General features: G+C 40.3%; 1 protein-coding gene across 1 annotated transcript in view; it reads right to left on the bottom strand.

Annotated features, from left to right (window-relative positions):
* LOC128690865 (ribosome biogenesis protein NOP53) overlaps nucleotides 1-11,698 on the bottom strand; it is a 39,366-nt gene extending 27,668 nt beyond the window's left edge. Inside the window, exons 1-5 of the mRNA XM_053779620.2 lie at nucleotides 11,497-11,698; nucleotides 6,820-6,905; nucleotides 6,094-6,262; nucleotides 3,315-3,499; nucleotides 1,439-1,603 (exon numbers count right to left, since the gene is read on the bottom strand). Coding sequence (XP_053635595.2) covers nucleotides 1,439-1,603; nucleotides 3,315-3,499; nucleotides 6,094-6,262; nucleotides 6,820-6,905; nucleotides 11,497-11,636 — 745 coding nt within the window. The 5' untranslated portion in view covers nucleotides 11,637-11,698. The remainder of the gene's footprint in view (nucleotides 1-1,438; nucleotides 1,604-3,314; nucleotides 3,500-6,093; nucleotides 6,263-6,819; nucleotides 6,906-11,496) is intronic.
* Nucleotides 11,699-21,560: the final 9,862 nt, after the last annotated feature.

Genomic DNA, 21,560 nt, shown 5'->3' with positions numbered 1-21,560 from the left:
ATGACCTCTGGACTTCTGTTGCTTACACTTCTTGATATAAATCCCAGTAATCTATTTGCCTTATTATGTACGCTTAGGCATTGCTGTCTTCAACGCTTAGGCATTGCTGTCTTAGGCATTACAGGTTAAAGGGCCCAAAATCTGGAACTCCCAGCCTGAAATCTCCAGATGTACTAACTCGGCCAACATTTTCAAAACTTCTTCTTCTTTCAACGTACCAGCCGTATCCCACTGAGGCGGGGTGGCCCAAAAGAAAAAACTGAAGTTTCTCCTTTTAAATTTAGTAATATATACAGGAGAAGGGGTTACTAGCCCCTTGCTCCCGGCATTTTAGTCGCCTCTTACAACACGCATGGCTTACAGAGGAAGAATTCTGTTCCACTTCCCCATGGAGATAAGAGGAAATAAACAAGAACAAGAATTAGAAAGAAAATAGAAGAAAACCCAGAGGGGTGTGTATATATATGCTTGTACATGTATGTTTAGTGTGACCTAAGTGTAAGTAGAAGTAGCAAGACTTACCTGTAATCTTGCATATTTATGAGACAGACAAAAGACACCAGCAATCCTACCATCATGTAAAACAATTACAGGCTTTCGTTTTACACTCACTTGGCAGGACGGTAGTACCTCCCTGGGCGGTTGCTGTCTACCAACCTACTACCTAGGATTTTCAAAACTACCATTAAAAAACCCTCTCTATAACATATACAAACATCAGCTAATTAAGTGAAAACTACACATGCTTATCTTCAATGTCAGGAACACACTCGAAAGAAAATAGACTTACTCTCCTTAACTGTAATTCTTCCAAGCACTAGATGACTGTAAACTTAAAATTCCTAAAATTGTTATTGCCTTCTTAATCTTAAGTTAGTCATAAGACTGCCTGTCTGCTATATAGGGGCTTTCAACTTTGTAAAATCATTGTAGCATACCAAGATAAAACCATTCTCATTACTAAATTACATTAATTGTAATACTATTGCATTTTGCTACCACACTATTATAAATCTTATCATAAAATTCCTAACTTTTGCAATAACGTGAATTAATTAGCATTAGCATGTACCACTCCATAACCTGTATCAATATCAAGTAGTCAGTAAGAATTAGGATTAATCTGCCCGAAATGCCTAGATATGCTAGTGGCTTTCTTTGTACTGTACTTTATATTTTGTAATATGTAAACCTCATGTTGTAAACTTCACAAAGAAATAAAAATTTTGAATTTGAATATATTCCCCACAGTAGGTTTTCCATGCAAATGCCACCAAGAATAGAATAACTGCTGCTTAGTGGAGAAGTAATATGGACCTTCAAATGTAAATTGTTGTAATATGACAATTGATCCTATGACAAGAATTTTTATTAAATGTATATAATATATAATGTACAACTACCCACCAGAACTCAAAATAATGTCCTTATACAGTACCTGAATGTGGTGGTCGCACTGCTTTAAGTTTAGATGGTTTAACATATTTACACTTGGGAACATTGACTGGTCGTAATTTTCTCATTATCCCATAGTGCTTAGCTATATCTTTGATAAAAGAATCTTCAAGACCCTTCTTATTGCATTCTTGTGTAACATCATCAGCTGAAAAACAAACCGTGTGTCTAATATAGCAAGACAAAGATACATTTTACATAATAGTAATGCCAAAGAAATTTTAAAAACTGCCATTTCCTACCAAGGCTGGGGGTGACCAAAGAATTTCCTAGTTGTCTTTCCAAATGAACACAGACAAAATTTCAACAATCCACCACACTGCAACATCCCCATCCATCCATCCATCCACAGCAGTTTATAACCATAGATGCACAATCAACAAGTATAGTAGGGCCCTACTTATACTGCAGGTTAGGTTCCAGGCTACCGCTGGAAAGTGGACATCGCTGGAAAGCAGAACGCCATTTTTCTCCACTTATAAATGCCAGATAACAAGTTTACAATAACATATATTAAGTTAGCAACAGAACTAAGCATTAAAAACAATAAAAAGTAAAATACACACACAGTACACTCATTATTTACCTTAAAATATTTGTAGTCTTAATGTAGGGTGAGAGGTGAATAGCATTTATTGTAAGAAGTCAGGTGTGGGAGGTATGGTAGCCAGCCAGGCCACCCCACCCACACATAATATACTACGACATTTAAAGTGTCCCAGAGTGATAAAATGCATAGACAATACACTCATTACTTACCTTAAAATATCTGTAGTCTTACTGTAGGGTGAGAGGTGAGTGAACAAGGTAAAACGAATAAAAAGAGAGAGAACGGGTAAATGAGAGAGGAGAGACACGCAGAGTATGTAAACAAGCAGATGAACACGTCTGGTTTTGGTTCATACACATTCATCTACATGTAACATCTCATATTTATCTTAATTTATTCTACTATGGAGTGTATTTATCATGTTTATGTGTTACGTAGCATGTTTATTATATAATTTTGCAAAAATATCTTAGATGGATTAATGAAAATGTTTATATTAACATAATACACAACATTTAATGCACCTCAGCCTGATTATTATTGCATATTATTATCATTATTAATATGGCATCCTCAAGATTAATAAGGCACTCTTAGTGATTTTAATGTGTGCCTGGATGCCAGCACAGTGTGTAAGTTAATTTAGGTACAGGTACACATAAGTATAATTATCAGTGTATGTATAAAATATGAAATAACTTTAAAACACTTGAAATTTTGGAATGTTTCCAGACATAATAGACACGCGGTGCTCACGGAGAATGTAAACAAACCGGGTGGGGTGCGGTGAATATATTAGAAAGTCAGGTGGGGGATCTGTATAGAGAGTTTTGGTCATAATTTGAAATGTCCGTATTAGCAGAATGCCGTAAGGTGAAACTCTGTAAAGCGGGACCCTACTGTAATAGGCTAGGTATTCTCAATCACTGACCTTCAGCTATATTACAATATCCCTTGAAGATATGTTATATTTTTTTTATAATTACATCATCTTTTCAACAAAGTTGCTCTGTGCTATACTAAATTTCTCTTGCTATCTTTTTATGTAAATAATGTTGTAAGTACATACATTCATCTCTAATTTTTAGAAAGTGGCCATAAATCAGTAATAACACATTACTTCCAAACAAATGAAATGCACCAGTACGTTAAGTCAGGATCAAGGAAAAAATTCTATCTGCATTCTCCAACCTACAGGGAAGAACAACTACTATACCACAGAAAAAAAGACATTAAAGACGGTGATGAACTGGCAGACAAGATCTGAGATAGATAGAAAAACAAAGACCCACAATGTAAACCAGCTTACCTCCTGTGGTCCACAAATCATCTTCAAACTTTGTTCTTATGACAGTCCTGGGTCTGTTAGATCTTTTCTTATTAGCTGCTGCTATTTCTTTCAGTTTCTGCACAGCTTTTTTGGCTAATTTTGGATCTTTTGCTTCTAACTGTGCCTTTTTCTTCATTTTTACAGACAGTCCATCTTTTTTCAATCTGTAATGTAAATAATAGTATGAACAGTGAGGTCCGGGTTTAATTCCCAGCGAGCGTAGAAACATTGTGCATGTTTCCTTACACCGGTTGTCTATATTCACCCATCAGTAAAATGGGTACCTGGGTGTTAGTTGACTGGTGTAAGTCACATCCTGGGACAAAACTGACCTAATTTGCCTGAAATGCTCTGCATAACAAGCTAGGCCTGTATACCTTGTACATGTACTTGTATAAATAAAGACATTATATTATTATTATTACTACTATGTAAATGTGTATGATCATTTGAACTGCACAAAATAATTTCTTGTCAGCCCAAATTATGATTCTATTTATACTTAGAACACATATTTGACCTAGGTAGTAGGTTGGTAGACAGCAACCGCCCAGGGAGGTACTACTGTCCTGCCAAGTGAGTGTAAAACGAAAGCCTGTAATTGTTTTACATGATGGTAGGATTGCTGGTGTCCATTTTTTGTCTCATAAACATGCAAGGTTTCAGGTACGTCTTGCTACTTCTGCTTACACTTAGGTCACACTACACATACATGTACAAGCATATATATATACACACACCCCTCTGGGTTTTCTTCTATTTTCTTACTAGTTCTTGTTCTTGTTTATTTCCTCTTATCTCCATGGGGAAGTGGGACAGAATTCTTCCTCTGTAAGCTATGCGTGTTGTAAGAGGCAACTAAAATGCCAGGAGCAAGGGGCTAGTAACCCCTTCTCCTGTATAAATTACTAAATTTAAAAAGAGAAACTTTTGTTTTTCTTTTTGGGCCACCCTGCCTTGGTGGGATACGGCCGGTTTGTTGAAAAAAAAAAAAAAAACATTTGAATAGAGTATGTATTATTTTGCAACATTTAACAAAATTATTTTCTGATTAAATTAAGTGAATATCTGCATTATCAATAATTAGTAAAAGTTACTTTCCTCCCACAAAAGCAATAAGATTTAGCTTTCTCACTGGACTTTAAATATAAAGTATTTAAAGTTGCACCAGTTGGTAAGTGTGAATTCTTAATATATACAGTTGACAAATTAATAAAACTATGCACATTAATAATTTTATAACTAGTCATTTTCCAAGCAATGGCCCAAATGGAGAGTGGCTGAAGTTAATAACTAAATTCAAGGGCCCCAGTGGAAATACTAGTACCATCCGACTTACAACTTGCTTGATATACGACCACTCATACTTACGACCATACATCTGGCAGGGTTGGGCGGGCCGATGCATACCACCGTACGACAGTTGATCGCTACTCATGGCAATGTGCCATCTCGAGAGAGCTCTCACATCACTCGGGCAGCATCACTTTGAGTTACCCTGCCCTATCAGCAGCATCATACTGTATTAACTGTACTGTACTGTATATATGTACCTGGACAGTAAATTTCACCATGGCCACTAAGAGGAAATCTGAATCTTGCACTGAAGCTTGTGGCAAGAAGGCAAGAAGGCAAGAAAGGCTCTTACTCTCGACCAGAAGATGAAAGTAATTAAGCAGTATGAGAATGGATAAAACGTCAACAACATTTCTCGCGACCTTTAGTAAAAACTAACGTACGATACTATGTAAGTACTTTATATAGCAAAGGTTTGACATTATGCCCTACCCAGTATGTCGGCAATTTTCTAAGGCTCGACTTGTGTCCATTTTGACTTATGAACGGTTGGTTGGAATCAAGCTCGGTCGTAAGTCGGATGGTACTAGTTAGTCACTGACTTTTTTGGGTTATACAATGGAACCTCTACTTACGAGTTTAACCCGTTCCGTGGCCTTGCTCACATCTGGATTTGCTCGTTTGCAGAGTAAATTTTCCTCATTTAAATTAACTGAAATGGAGTTAATTCGTTCCAGTGGAATTCCAGGCACAAAAGAATACTTCAATAATTTCCCTAATATCAACCCTACGGCTTATTTATCACAATCCATCTAATATGACATAACAAACATAATAATGTATCCTAATTTCACTGCAAGAAAAAAAATTCACAGCTATACTGTATAAGTAATTACATAACACGGATAAAACCTCTTTAATAACTATGTAGAAATTGCTGCATGCCATGACTTACACAAATGTATTAAAAGAAATAGGGAATTATCACCAGCCAGAAGCAAGAGAAATTTTTTTTTTATTATTATTATCACACTGGCCGATTCCCACCAAGGCAGGGTGGCCCGAAAAAGAAAAACTTTCACCATCATTCACTCCATCACTGTCTTGCCAGAAGGGTGCTTTACACTACAGTTTTTAAACTGCAACATTAACACCCCACGTATGATGGGAGTGCACTAGTTTTATGTTATATACATACTGTACTACCACAAAAGCATTTCCTCCACTTTAAATCTTAGCAGTGACATAAAATAGATCCCAACTTCTGAAAGTTTCTAGGCCAATCCCCATGACTTCCACTGTCAAGTGATCTTCATTCTCTTCCTCTCAAAAAGTGGGTTATGCTGCATAGTTTACCAATGCACTTGACAGTGACTCCTAATACAGGTAGGTTGGGCACATTAACTACAAGTATTGTATTTTAAATTGCCTGATAAGCACTGTTATACAGGAAAGTACATACCTTGGCTTGTGGGGTGGCTTAACTCCTTGTAAGCCATTTATAAACTGGTGGGCCTTCAATGTCTTCACCTGATGTTTCTTAGAGCTTGGCTTCAATGCAACTTTTGTGGCCTTTTTTGCACTACAGGAATCCTCTGGTATCTTATCCACAGTGTATTCAAAAGTGAAATCTGAATATTTCATGTATATTAAAATGTGTTCATACTATTAATTTGGAGCCAACTAAATCTGCATGAGTTTTAGATTTATAAATAATAAATAAAACAATAGCAATAGTATAGAGGAAAGAAACTGCATAAATTAAACCAAATGCTCAATAATGTTTTAATTAAAATAAAGTGAATACTTGGTATAAAATATTGCACATTTATATCTTAATTCTACTCATATTATCATTCTGTCTATGCATTTGTGTATTCTTTAACTTAACATACATCTAATGTAATTGGACAGAAAAAAGTACTAAATACTGTAAATGAAAAAGCTATAATAATAACTCGCCATCATGCCAAATATAACAAAATAAGACATGCCACCTACAGCCACTTATTATAATTAACTTTCATTCAGTTAAATATTAAGAGTACTGTATATACAGTATTTCTTTTTTCTCCTCATTCATGCAAAAGTAATTTATTTATAAGTAATCACACCTATAAAAGTTTTAAGAATTTTGTTTCTATGGGTTATTCTCTAAGCATAACTATTGTACATAAAAAAAACTTACCATCATCTTTCAACTCCACTTTGGGATCTGCCTCCCCAACATCCAGAAATAGTAACTCTTTATCACATCTCTCCTCTAGGGGACCTCTGTGTAATACACAAAAATAAGATTAATAACAACCAATCATAAATCTACAACTACAAATACATTACAAGGAAAAACTATCAGATATAAGTGTATAGAATAAACTACGTGCAACCTTTCACATGTACAATATAGGTATTGTTTTATTATTTTAAACCAGTTTCATTTTCAAACAAACAATATAAACATGGAAATAAGTTATTATCTGACATTTTTGGGTTATCTTATGATAATCTATAAACTGTATTTGTGTATACCTGAATAAACTTGCTTATGATAATTGTAGTTATGTTTATATGTACCTAAATAAACTTACAACCTAAATCAACATTGTTTTGTAAGAGGCAACTAAAATGCTGGGAGAAATGGCTAGTAATCCCTTCTGAATAAATTACTAAATGTAAAAAAAGGTAAACAGGTTTAAATTATTATTATTATAATCAAGGGGAAGCGCTAAACCCATAGGATTATACAGCGCCGGGGGGACGTGGAAGGTATTCAGGCTTAATTCGGGGAACTGGAGCACAGATCCAATTCCCTAAATCAAGAGCCCCTCACCAACTTCAAGGAACCTTCCGTGAGGTAAACAGGTTTAAAGCAAGTATGAGCCTAGAGACATTACTGCCACTAGGTAGATACCTAGGAGTTAGTGGACTGCTGTGGGCACTGACACAGACATACTGTATATATACAATTCTTGGTATATATACCATGCTCTTCTATGTATGGAAAACATGCAATTACTATTTAAGCCAAAATAATGAAAGTCAGGAACACAAAATAGTAGTATGGCAGATGATTCAAAGTTTATTCTCTATAAAGATTACAATGTTGAATTTACAGAATTTGGTTGTTGTGTGGTTTACATGTAGTTAAATAATGATTACAGAGTGTACCACTAGAACGCCTAGCATGGCTAGGCATTTCGGGCAGACTTAGTTTAATTCTTTGTTTTAAAATATTACAAATTATGAGGTAAGTTGGTATTATGGCTAAGTGACTAAATACTAGTTTGTGAGTTTAGCAATGTGAATGCTTTTGTTTTGGCACAGTACATAGTTTCAGTATTGGAGTATCATAGGATTCATTATTTTAAGATTGAGATTAATATTTCTGTTTATGGTCAAATGGGTGAGTGAGTGTAAGTGTGAACCACCAGGTGGTATTTGTGTAGTTAGTTGATGGGGTGTATCAGGGAGATAAGATGTTTTCTAATGGTAGTTTTGAAGGTGATGAATGTGTCTGCAGTTCTAGAGTTCTCAGGTAGGGTGTTCCAGATTTTAGGGCCTTTGACATACATTGAATTTTTGTAAAGGTTTAGTCGGACACGGGGAATGTCATAGAGATGTTTGTGTCTGGTGTTATGCCTGTGGGTTCTGTCACAACTATCAAGAAAGCGTTTTAGGTCAAGGTTGATATTGGAGTTTAGGGTCCTGTAGATGTAGATTGCACAGTAGTAAGTGTGGATGTCCTGAACAGGGAGTAAGTTTAGATCTATGAAGAGTGGGGGGGGTGTGTTGCCAGGGATGGGATTTAGTGATTATTCTTACTGCAGCTTTTTGTTGGGTTATTATTGGCTTTAGGTGTGTTGCTGCAGTTGATCCCCAAGCACAAATAGCATAGGTGAGGTATGGATAAATAAGTGAGTGGTATAGTGTGAGAAGGGCATTTTGCGGCACGTAGTATCGTATCTTGGAGAGGATCCCAACCGTTTTGGATACTTTTTTGGTTATGTGTTGGATATGGGGGCTGAAATTCAGGTTGTTGTCAAGGTATAGGCCTAGGAATTTGCCCTCATTATGTCTGGTAATTAGAGTGTTGTCGATCTTAATGTTAATTTGTGCATCTCCTGCTCTGCTACCAAACATAACATAGTAGGTTTTGTCAGTGTTAAGTGTAAGTTTATTGGCTGTCATCCAAGTCGATATTTTGATCAGCTCCTCGTTAACAATGGTGTTGAGGGTGGCAAGATTAGGGTGAGAGATGACATAAGTCGTGTCGTCAGCAAAGAGAATGGGTTTCAGGTGTTGGGATACGTTTGGAAGATCACTGATGTATATGAGGAAGAGCAGGGGACCAAGGACACTTCCCTGCGGAACTCCAGTATCAAGTGGCCGTGTTGTTGATGCTGTGTCTTTAATGGTGACATACTGATACCTATTAGTAAGGTAAGATTTGAAATAAGCAAGCGCATGGCCTCTTATACCGTAATGGTCAAGTTTGTGGAGTAGGATGTCGTGGTCTACTGTGTCAAAAGCTTTTCTTAGGTCAATAAAAATTCCTAGTGGATATTCCTTATTTTCCAAAGCTGTGTAAAGCAGATCTAGCATTTTTATGATTGCATCATTAGTGCTTTTATTTTTCCTGAATCCAAATTGGCAGGGGTTGAGTATGTTTTGTGTTGTTATAAATGAATATAGTCTCCTGTGCACGAGTTTCTCAAAGATTTTGGATAGCAATGGTAAGTTTGATATTGGCCTATAGTTGTTTAAGTCTGTAGGGTCACCACCTTTATGTATTGGTGTAACCCTTGCCATCTTGAGTAGTTTCGGGAAGGTGCTAGTTTCTAGTGACTTGTTAAAAACTAATGAAATAGCATGCGAAAGGATATGGGCCCCTCGCTTGTACAGTAATGGTGGGACATTAGACAGATTCCCTGAGTTGTTTTTAAGTGACTTTATAATCTCGGTGACTTCCGAGGGCTCAGTTGGTGCAAGATAGAAGAAGGAATTTGGGAAATTCCCATCTAGGTAGTCCTTGGCATGGGCATTGGTATGTGGGATTTTATTGGCGAGATTAGATCCTATGGTTGAGAAGAAGTTGTTTATCTTGTTAGCTGTGTCAGTGGGATGTAGTGGTGTTTCATTAGGTTTAGTTAGGACAATATTCTTGTTTTTTTTCAGTTTGTGGGTCCCTAGAATCTGAGAGAGTGTTTTCCAGGTCTTTTTTATATCTCCTCTAGTGTCTGTGAATCTACTGGAGTAGTATAGTTGTTTGGCTTTCTTTATTACTTTGGTGAGAACTGATGAATAGTGTTTAAGAATATCTTTGTGTATTAAGCCCTGTCTATATTGCTTTTCATATTGGTGTTTCTTGTCAATGGATTTCAGAATGGTACTGGTTAGCCATGGGCAACCAAGCCGTTTGTTTGTGATCTGTTTTGTTTTTATAGGACAATGTTTGTTGTATAGTCTAAGTAATTTGTTAAGAAAAATGTTTGTCCAGTCATCAATACCATTGGCCTTGGAGAATTCTGTAGGCCAGTCAACAGTCTCTAGGTCAGCTGTGAACTTCCTTATTGAGGCCTCGTCATGGAGTCTAAATGAGACTTTGTTGAATTCAAGTGGTGGTTTACTAATGTTTGTCAGGAAGAAGGTAGGGTAGTGGTCTGTAGTGCTATCTGTGATTATCCCTGATTTAAGGGGGGCTAGTATATTGGTCCATATGTGGTCTATTATGGTTGCACTTGTCTCAGTGAGCCTGGTTGGTTTAGTTATTGTTGGTATGAGAAGTGTGTTGTTCATATTGTTGATGAAATCAGTTACAGGCTGATCATCTAGTAAGCCAAGGTTGATGTTGAAGTCTCTAGCTAAGAGAAGGTGGTGCTTATTCATTTGTCTCTTTGTTATTAGTGACTTTAATTTCTCACTGAAATTTGGGATGTTTGTGTGAAGTATCCGGTAAATGGCACCGATTGTTATAGGTGTCTTAAGGTTTTTTACAGTAAAATTAGCAAAAATGTATTCCCCATATTCATCACTAAAGCAAGTGGTGCTAATACAAGATAATTGGTTAGAGTAATAGATTGCAATACCACCCCCAACTTGGTATGGTCTGCAGTTGTGGATTGCTGTATATCCTGGTAGAGGGTAGATATCTATTGTGTCCTGCTTAAGCTAGGTCTCAGTAAGAATAATGCAGGAGAAGGGTGTCTTTAGTGATTCAAGGAGTGCCAGGAGGTCATCATAGTGTTTGCTTAAGGACCTGATGTTGTAGTTAAGTACTGATAGCCTTTTAGCATTGTTTAGGATAGTGGTGGCTTGTGATGCTGTGTAATAAAGGCAGTTACTTTCCAATAGGTTTTGATTGTGTGTCAGATTATGGAGGTTTAGATCAGGGTCAACGTGATCAATCATCTTCTAGGTTTAAATTATGGTTATTTATATCCTGAGTTATGTGTTGAGTTCTAGTACTGATATCTGTAGTGGTGGGAAGTTTGGACAAGTATATAGCTAGAGTATTTTGGTCATATAGAGTATAGTCACTACTACACATAATGAAGTTGATGTTGTCTATGTGTTGTGTTGGAATGAACTAAAGTACAACTAGGTATAAACTAGTAATATAAAAATACAAATTTAAAATAGAATAAGACTCTCACTTGTAATTGCACTAAGGTCTAATGTAATGACTTTTGTGGAGTCTATGTTTTGAGCTAGAATGAGCTATAGTACAACTAGATTTAATCTAATAATATAAAAATACAAATTAAAAATAGCACCAGTCTCTCACTAGTAATTGCATTATGGTCTAATATAATGAATTTGGTATTGACTATAGTACAGGATAGTAACAGGATATGCAGACCCTTACCCGTATCTCTCTTCCCTTCTTTCTTCTTCCAGATTTTCCTCAACATCGTCTATATTAGTCTTCTTCCTCCACGCTTTCTTCTTATTCTTATTAAAGCGCCTCCTCTTCCTGGGAACAACTTGCTCCACCACCTTCACCATGTTGTCTTGTTTACACGTGTACAGTGACCATCCTCCCCCACCCCGGACCCACCATCACTCCCACCAACCTTCCTCACACTCGCATTATTCTGGTAAGTAAGTAGTAAGTTTATTTAGGAATAGGTACACATAGGTACAATTACCATACCTAGTAACATATGTGTAAATTACCTAGGATAACCCAAAAAAAGTCAGTGATTTGTTTCCATTAAGGGTCCTTGTAATATCTTATTTTGTTATTTATATTCATTATTTGGTTTTTAAAATGTTGCGCTTAATGCTAAATAAATATTTACTTGTAAAACCTCTGCAAATTTGTGTTGATGTTTTTACATTTGTTTTATTTGGTCACATCTCCTTACAGTATTAGCATTAATGATGATAATGATAATGCTAATGATAAGATAAGATAAGAGATAAGATTTCGTTCGGATTTTTAACCCCGGAGGGTTAGCCACCCAGGATAACCCAAGAAAGTCAGTGCGTCATCGAGGACTGTCTAACTTATTTCCATTGGGGTCCTTAATCTTGTCCCCCAGGATGCGACCCACATCAGTCGACTAACACCCAGGTACCTATTTGCTGCTAGGTGAACAGGACAATAGGTGTAAGGAAACGTGTCGAAATATTTCCACCCGCCGGGAATCGAACCCGGGGCCTCCGTGTGTGAAGCGGGAGCTTTAGCCACCAGGCCACCGGGCCACCCGATAATGACTTTATTTCGAATTAAGGTACATAAACAATAATCTGAAAGTTCATAGCATGCATAGCATTTAGATAACATCTCAGAGTTACAGTTCGAATACTTCAAATTCAAAGTTTATTCTCTATAAGGATTACAATGCTGAATTTACAGAAATTTGGTTATTGTTTGGTTTACATGGCGGTGGGCCGCATGCCCAGTATGCTGCAGACATTTCCCCTCTGGTTCGCAACAATGAGGTGGCCGCCCTGTGATCCTTGATTTTTCTGATGAGTTTTTGACCCAGCTCTTTGAGGAACTTTAGGTCACACTTGCCCCTATTGGGATCAAGTTATAGCAAGGGGAAAGACCTTCATATTTGCAGGTCTTCTGGGTCTCCCTGTAGCTGGCAGCTCCACCCCCTTTACCTTCAGAGTATTGCAAGTAGGTGTTTACCTGGAGACCTGGAGTTTACCTGGAGAGAGTTCCGGGGGTCAACTCCCCCCACGGCCCCGTCTGTGACCAGGCCTCATGGTGGATCAGGGCCTGATCAACCAGGCTGTTACTGCTGGTTGCACGCAATCCAACGTATGAGCCACAGCCCGGCTGGTCAGGTATCGACTTTAGGTGCTTGTCCAGTGCCTGCTTGAAAACAGCCAGGGGTCTATCGGTAATCCCCCTTATGTATGCTGGGAGGCAGTTGAACAGTCTTGGGCCCCTGACACTTATTGTGTTGTCTCTTAACGTCCTAGTGACACCCCTGCTTTTCATTGGAGAGATGCTGCATTGTCTGCCGAGTCTTTTGTTTTAGTAGTGAGTGATTTTCGTGTGCAAGTTTGGTACTAGTCCCTCTAGGATTTTCCAGGTGTAATCATGTATCTCTCCCGCCTGCGTTCCAGGGAATACAGGTTCGGGAACTTCAAGCGCTCCCAGTAATTGAGGTGTTTTATCTCCGTTATGCATGCCATGAAGGTTCTCTGTACATTTTCTAGGTCAGCAATTTCACCTGCCTTGAAAGGTGCTGTTAATGTGCAGCATTATTCCAGCCTAGATAGAATAAGCGACATGAAGAGTATCATCATGGGCTTGGCATCCCTAGTTTTGAAGGTTCTCATTATCCATCCTGTCATTTTTCTAGCAGATGTGATTGATACAATGTTATGGTCCTTGAAGGTGAGACCCTCCGACATAATCACTCCCAGGTCTTTGACGTTAGTTTTTCGCTCTATTTTGTGGCTGGAATTTGTTTGATACTCTGATGAAGTTTTAATTTCCTCATGTTTACTTTATCGGAGTAATTGAAATTTCTCATCGTTGAACTTCATATTGTTTTCTTCAGCCCATTGAAAGATTTGGTTGATGTCCGCCTGGAGCCTTGCAGTGTCTGCAATGGAAGACACTGTCATGCAGATTCGGGTGTCATCTGCAAAGGAAGACACGGTGCTGTGGCTGACATCCTTGCCTGTGTCAGCTATGAGGATGAGAAACAAGATGGGAGCGAGTACTGTCCCTTGCGGAACAGAGCTTTTCACCGTAGCCGCCTCAGACTTTACTCTGCTGACTACTACTCTTTGTGTTCTGTTTTTGAGGAAATTATAGATCCATCTACCAACTTTTCCTGTTATTCCTTTAGCACGCATTTTGTGTGCTATTACGCGATTATCACACTTGTCGAAGGGTTTTGCAAAGTCTGTGTATATTACATCTGCATTCCTTTTGTTTTCTAGTATATTTAGGACCTTGTCGTAGTGATCCAATAGTTGGGACAGACAGGAGTGACCTGCTCTAAACCCATGTTGCCCTGGGTTGTGTAACTGATGGGTATCTAGATGGGTGGCGATCTTGCTTCTTAGGACCATTTCAAAGATTTTTATGATCTGGGATGTTAGTGCTATCGGTCTGTAGTTCTTTGCTATTGCTTTACTGCCCCCTTTGTGGAGTGGGGCTATGTCTGTTGTTTTTAGTAACTGTGGGACGACCCCAGTGTTCATGCTTCCTCTCCATAGGATGGTAAAAGCACGTGATAGGGGTTTCTTGCAGTTCTTGATGAACACGGAGTTCCATGAGTCTGGCCCTGGGGCAGAGTGCATGGGCATGTCATTTATCGCCTGTTCGAAGTCATTTGGCGTCAGGATAACATCATATAGGCTCGTGTTTACCAAATTCTGTGGCTCTCTCATAAAAAATTCTTTTAGATCTTCGACTCTCAGTCTGGTTAGCGACTTGCTAAAAACTGAGTCACATTGGGACTTGAGTAGCTCACTCATTTCCTTGCTGTCATCTGTGTAGGACCCATCTTGTTTAAGTAGGGGCCCAATACTGGATGTTGTTCTCGACTTTGATTTGGCATAAGAAAAGAAATACTTTGGGTTTCTTTCGATTTCAATTATGGCTTTTAGTTCTTCCCGCGATTCCTGACTCCTATAAGATTCTTTTAGCTGTAGCTCGATGTTTGCTATTTCTCTGACCAGTGTCTCCCTACGCATTTCAGATATATTGGCCTATTTTAGCCGGTCTGTTATTCTTTTCCGTCGCCTGTAAAGGGAGCGCCTGTCTCTTCTTATTTTACATCTACTCCTCCTATTTCTTAAAGGAATGTCCGCCAATGTGGCGGCACATGTGTAGTCCCAGGCAATCTGCTTACCATCCTTCTGTCAGACCTCTGTACATGGGGTTCCCGTTGAGCTTGGCAACGGGCTGTGGTGAGGCTTCTTTTTATGATGTCGTTGACCTCATGTCTAGCATGCTTCCCTTCTGATGTGGCACACAAGGTCATGAAGTCCGAATTGATCAGCCGTTGCCCTGCCGCAAATACATCTATGTTCGGTGAGTATGGGGGTGGCTAGGCGAAGAGCAACACCAATCCGAATGGCCTGTGGGCCGAGTCGAGTGCCCAGAGAGGAATTGAGAACAGCTAGAAGGAAATCTCCTGCATGCTGTGCCTTCACCACTAGGAGACGAGCTTTGTCCTTTCCTGATGCATTAGTGAGCATTGTGTTGGCTATTGTTTCCATGATCAGTTTGTCCCAGTGGGACTGTTTGTGGTCTTTGGGAGAAGCTGGTCTACTGGAGGAGTCGGCAAGGGTGTCCCACCACACGGCTGCTCCAATGAACCTGGGGTCTTGAGCTCCTACCACACCTCTCAAGCGTTCAGGGGCAATCTCCTTGACTAGTCCATCGGAAGCCAAACACGAAGACAGAAATGCAGGTAAAGCTGCCTGCGTTGCTTTGCGCACCCCTATACCTCCCTGTCGCACTGGGAGGGTTGCCTGATACCACTGCTGAATTCCAGAGACAAATTCAGTGCTTACTTAAAGATTGATCTCAGGAGTGAGACTCCAATCTTGTCCCTAAGATGTTCAGGGAGAATCGCTGCTACAAGCACTCTGGATGCAATACACGAGGACAGAAAAGCAGGTAACGCAATCTGTGATGACTTGCGGACACCAATGCATCCTAGTCTGACTGGAAGTGTAGCTTGGTTCCACTGCCCGTCTTCTAGAGTAAGGTTAAGTACTTTCGTAAAAATCTGCCTCAGAATACTGTCATATTCGTGCAGTATAGGGTTATCATATGAAGGTGCACATCTTAGGAAATATGTCAACCTGGGCAGACTCAAGCACTTTGTGACAAGGTACAAGGCATCGTGGGTGTCCAGATTGCCTATTCGTTGTTCCATTCTCCTTAACTCTTCCAATTTCTTCCTGAGAATTGTGTCAATGGCATTGCTTCCCAGAGGTGCTCCTAGCAAGACACTATTTGTGGGGGCAATAACTGCTGCCCCTGGTAGTTTTGATCTCACTGCATTTATCACTTGTTGACTGACTGAGATGATTTCACATTTGGATGGATTCAGGATGAGACCCATTTCTGTCCCCGTGTCATTACCTGTGTAAGGTCATGTAGGAGGGACTCCTTTGTACCTGCTAGTGTGCTATCATCTAGGAACCAGATGTTTAGCTCGCTGGTCAGTCTGACTGTGATTTCCCTAACTGCTATATATATATATATATATCTTTATATATATTTCTTTATATATATATATATATGTATATATATATATATATATATATATGTATATATATATATGTATATATATATATATATATATATGTATATACATATATATATATATATACATATATATATATATATATACATATATATATATATATACATATATATATTACCTGGAGTTTACCTGGAGAGAGTTTCGGGGGTCAACGCCCCCGCGGCCCGGTCTGTGACCAGGCCTCCTGGTGGATCAGCGCCTGATCAACCAGGCTGTTGCTGCTGGCTGCACGCAAACCAACGTACGAGCCACAGCCCGGCTGATCAGGAACTGACTTTAGGTGCTTGTCCAGTGCCAGCTTGAAGACTGCCAGGGGTCTGTTGGTAATCCCCCTTATGTGTGCTGGGAGGCAGTTGAACAGTCTCGGGCCCCTGACACTTATTGTATGGTCTCTTAACGTGCTAGTGACACCCCTGCTTTTCATTGGGGGGATGGTGCATCGTCTGCCAAGTCTTTTGCTTTCGTAGTGAGTGATTTTCGTGTGCAAGTTCGGTACTAGTCCCTCTAGGATTTTCCAGGTGTATATAATCATGTATCTCTCCCTCCTGCGTTCCAGGGAATACAGGTTTAGAAACCTCAAGCGCTCCCAGTAATTGAGGTGTTTTATCTCCGTTATGCGCGCCGTGAAAGTTCTCTGTACATTTTCTAGGTCGGCAATTTCACCTGCCTTGAAAGGTGCTGTTAGAGTGCAGCAATATTCCAGCCTAGATAGAACAAGTGACCTGAAGAGTGTCATCATGGGCTTGGCCTCCCTAGTTTTGAAGGTTCTCATTATCCATCCTGTCATTTTTCTAGCAGATGCGATTGATACAATGTTATGGTCCTTGAAGGTGAGATCCTCCGACATAATCACTCCCAGGTCTTTGACGTTGGTGTTTCGCTCTATTTTGTGGCCAGAATTTGTTTTGTACTCTGATGAAGATTTAATTTCCTCATGTTTACCATATCTGAGTAATTGAAATTTCTCATCGTTGAACTTCATATTGTTTTCTGCAGCCCACTGAAAGATTTGGTTGATGTCCGCCTGGAGCCTTGCAGTGTCTGCAATGGAAGACACTGTCATGCAGATTCGGGTGTCATCTGCAAAGGAAGACACGGTGCTGTGGCTGACATCCTTGTCTATGTCGGATATGAGGATGAGGAACAAGATGGGAGCTAGTACTGTGCCTTGTGGAACAGAGCTTTTCACCGTAGCTGCCTCGGACTTTACTCTGTTGACGACTACTCTCTGTGTTCTGTTAGTGAGGAAATTATAGATCCATCGACCGACTTTTCCTGTTATTCCTTTAGCGCGCATTTTGTGCGCTATTACGCCATGGTCACACTTGTCGAAGGCTTTTGCAAAGTCTGTATATATTACATCTGCATTCTTTTTGTCTTCTAGTGCATTTAGGACCTTGTCGTAGTGATCCAGTAGTTGAGACAGACAGGAGCGACCTGTTCTAAACCCATGTTGCCCTGGGTTGTGTAACTGATGGGTTTCTAGATGGGTGGTGATCTTGCTTCTTAGGACCCTTTCAAAGATTTTTATGATATGGGATGTTAGTGCTATTGGTCTGTAGTTCTTTGCTGTTGCTTTACTGCCCCCTTTGTGGAGTGGGGCTATGTCTGTTGTTTTTAGTAACTGAGGGACGACCCCCGTGTCCATGCTCCCTCTCCATAGGATGGAAAAGGCTCGTGATAGGGGCTTCTTGCAGTTCTTGATGAACACAGAGTTCCATGAGTCTGGCCCTGGGGCAGAGTGCATGGGCATGTCATTTATCGCCTGTTCGAAGTCATTTGGCGTCAGGATAACATCGGATAGGCTTGTGTTAATCAAATTTTGTGGCTCTCTCATAAAAAATTCATTTTGATCTTCGACTCTCAGTCTGGTTAGCGGCTTGCTAAAAACTGAGTCATATTGGGACTTGAGTAGCTCACTCATTTCCTTGCTGTCATCTGTGTAGGACCCATCTTGTTTAAGTAGGGGCCCAATACTGGACGTTGTTCTCGATTTTGATTTGGCATAGGAGAAGAAATACTTTGGGTTTCTTTCGATTTCATTTATGGCTTTTAGTTCTTCCCGCGATTCCTGACTCCTAAAGGATTCTTTTAGCTTAAGTTCGATGCTTGCTATTTCTCTGACCAGTGTCTCCCTGCGCATTTCAGATATATTGACCTCTTTTAGCCGCTCTGTTATTCTTTTCCGTCGCCTGTAAAGGGAGCGCCTGTCTCTTTCTATTTTACATCTACTCCTCCTTTTTCTTAGAGGAATAAGCCTTGTGCATACATCGAGTGTCACCGAGTTAATCTGTTCTAGGCATAAGTTTGGGTCTGTGTTGCTTAGTATATCTTCCCAGCTTATATCGGTTAGGACTTGGTTTACTTGGTCCCACTTTATGTTTTTGTTATTGAAGTTGAATTTGGTGAATGCTCCCTCGTGACTAGTCTCATTTTGTCGGTCTGGGGCTCCACGCATACATGTCTGAACCTCAATTATGTTGTGATCTGAGTATATTGTTTTTGATATGGTGACATTTCTTATCAGATCATCATTGTTAGTGAAGATGAGGTCTAGTGTATTCTCCAGTCTAGTAGGCTCTATTATTTGCTGGTTTAAATTGAATTTTGTGCAGAGATTTAAAAGCTCGTGTGAGTGTGAGTTTTCATCAGAGCTGCCTCCTGGTGTTATTACTGCAACAATATTATTTGCTATATTCCTCCATTTTAGGTGCCTTAAGTTGAAATCCCCCAGGAGCAAGATGTTGGGTGCAGGAGCTGGAAGATTTTCCAGACAGTGGTCAATTTTTAACAGCTGTTCCTGGAATTGCTGGGATGTTGCATCCGGAGGCTTGTAGACTACCACAATGACTAGGTTTTGGTTCTCGACCTTTACTGCTAAAACTTCCACTACGTCATTTGAGGCATTAAGCAGTTCTGTGCAAACAAGTGACTCTGCAATGTACAGGCCAACCCCCCCCCTTTTGCCTGTTCACTCTGTCACATCTGTATAGGTTGTAACCTGGGATCCATATTTCGTTGTCCAAGTGATCCTTTATGTGGGTCTCAGTGAAAGCCGCGAACATTGCCTTTGCCTCTGCAAGCAGTCCACGGATGAAAGGTATTTTGTTGTTTGTTGCTGGCTTTAGACCCTGTATATTTGCAAAGAAGAATGTTATCGGACTGGTGGTATTGTTGGTACTGGGGGGGGGGGGATTTTTTTTCCGGCATTAGTATCTGTATCTGTTGGTTTGGAGTGGAGGCCATCGACTGTGGTTCCACTCCAGGAATGACTGGATTTGGTGTACGATTTCTGCCATTTCCTGCCAGTTTTTTTTCCTTCCTGGCACTAAAAAACCTCTCCCTCTTGAGTGGCTGTGGCTACCCAGGTTTTCCCATGGCCTGGATGTTTTGTATCTTTTTGTCCCCTTTAGATGGTATGCCTGGCAATTTAAGTTATAGCACAGTCTTTCCTGTACTGAAGAGGTACACATTTCAGGGTGAAAAAGCTTACAGGAAGGGAGTTTGCATTTTCCTGTTGTCATATGGGCATGACATTTTCTAGGGTGGTCATAGTTGCATGTCCCATCTGTTTTTCCAGATTTCCCATGCCAGCAGATACCAAGTGCATAGTATGTGCACAGGCTTGGTTTCCGTTTGCCTTGGGTTTCTGTGACTGTATTCCCTGTTGGTGCATGTTTCCCTGTCTTATTCCTATCCTCCCTATAAGTAGTGATGGAGGTGGCTCAGTGGCGTCCTCTCTGTGGCTTCTTCTACAGTATGGCTCCTCCTGAAAGGGGCTGCGGCTGAGTGGCTCCTTTTCACACCTATGTGCTAATGACCTTGACCTCGCCCTCGAGACCACCTCACCCTCGAGACCACCTCACCCTCGAGACCACCTCACCCTCAACCCCCTCACCCTCGCGCCCCCCACCCACGACCCCCACCCGCGCCCCCGTGCCCCCGCGACCCCCACCCGCCCCCGCCCTCATGCTCCCCCGCCCTCGCGCCGACCCACCCGCCCGTCACGCCCTCGCGCCCGCCCGCGCCCCTCGCGCCCGTCCGTCGCGCCCGCCCACGCCTTCTGCTGCGCCTTCTGCAGCGTCGTCCGGATCGCCCCCGCTCCCTGAATTTTTTTCCGATTTTTTTCAAATTTATTTTTAATTTTCTTGTGCTCTCTTCGAATCAAGTTTTGAGGTTCCCTCCTCCCACTTTCACCCCCCATCCCAATTATTTCTCGATAATACAAAGACTCAATCTCCTTGGATCAGGTTTTTCTCGATATCAAAGATTCCAATTCCTCGGATCAAATTTTTCTCGAAATCGAAGTCTCCATCTCCTTGGATCAAGTTTTCTCGATAATACCAAGTCTCCATCTCCTTGGATCAAGTTTTTCTCGAAATCAAAGTCTCCATCTCCTTGGATCAAGCTTTTTCTTGATAATACGAAGACTCCATCTCCTTGGATCAAAGTTTTTCTCGATAATACAAAGACTCCATCTCCTTGGATCAAAGTTTTTCTCGATAATACAAAGACTCCATCTCCTCGGATCAAAGTTTTTGGATTCCCCCCTCTCAGGGTAAGCATTCAAATGAACTCCTCCTGGGATCAAGGTTTTCTCCTCCATCTCCTTGGATCGAGTTTTTTTGGGATTCCCCCCTCTGGGGGTAAGCATTCAAATGAACTCCTCCTATGGGGCATGGTACTTTCTCTTACTACAGGTCTAAACAAGTGTGACGTCAGTATTCCTCTCATTAAGTTAAATGAAGTAAAAAGTGTGTTTACTCGGCGGTCAGTGACGTCACGTGATGACCTCACACATACAAGCTGAATCTTGTCTACTTCCCCCTATGTCAGTGACGTCACGCGATGACCCCACACACACAGACTGAATCTTGTCGACTTCCCCCTACACATTTCATATACAACATAGGGAAAACATTTTCACTCTTAACCCAGGATAATCCAAATAATTTCACATTTTTTTCGTTAATACCCACAACAATCCACAATTTCTTTACAAAATACAACACAAGTCTAGACATTTTTCTCGTTTTAACTATTTCATCTCAGGTCACTCCCCACGAAGTAACCTTCTCTCTCTCCTCCTCCCCACCCTCCCGAACCCTCACACTCCAACCAACACCTCACAATTTACACTCATAATCCCCAATTTTTTCTCGTTTTAACT

Source organism: Cherax quadricarinatus, chromosome 24, assembly GCF_038502225.1.
Source record: "Cherax quadricarinatus isolate ZL_2023a chromosome 24, ASM3850222v1, whole genome shotgun sequence".
Lineage (NCBI taxonomy): Eukaryota > Metazoa > Arthropoda > Malacostraca > Decapoda > Parastacidae > Cherax > Cherax quadricarinatus.
Note: the sequence above shows the minus strand (reverse complement) of the source record. Positions and strands in the feature narration are given on the sequence as shown.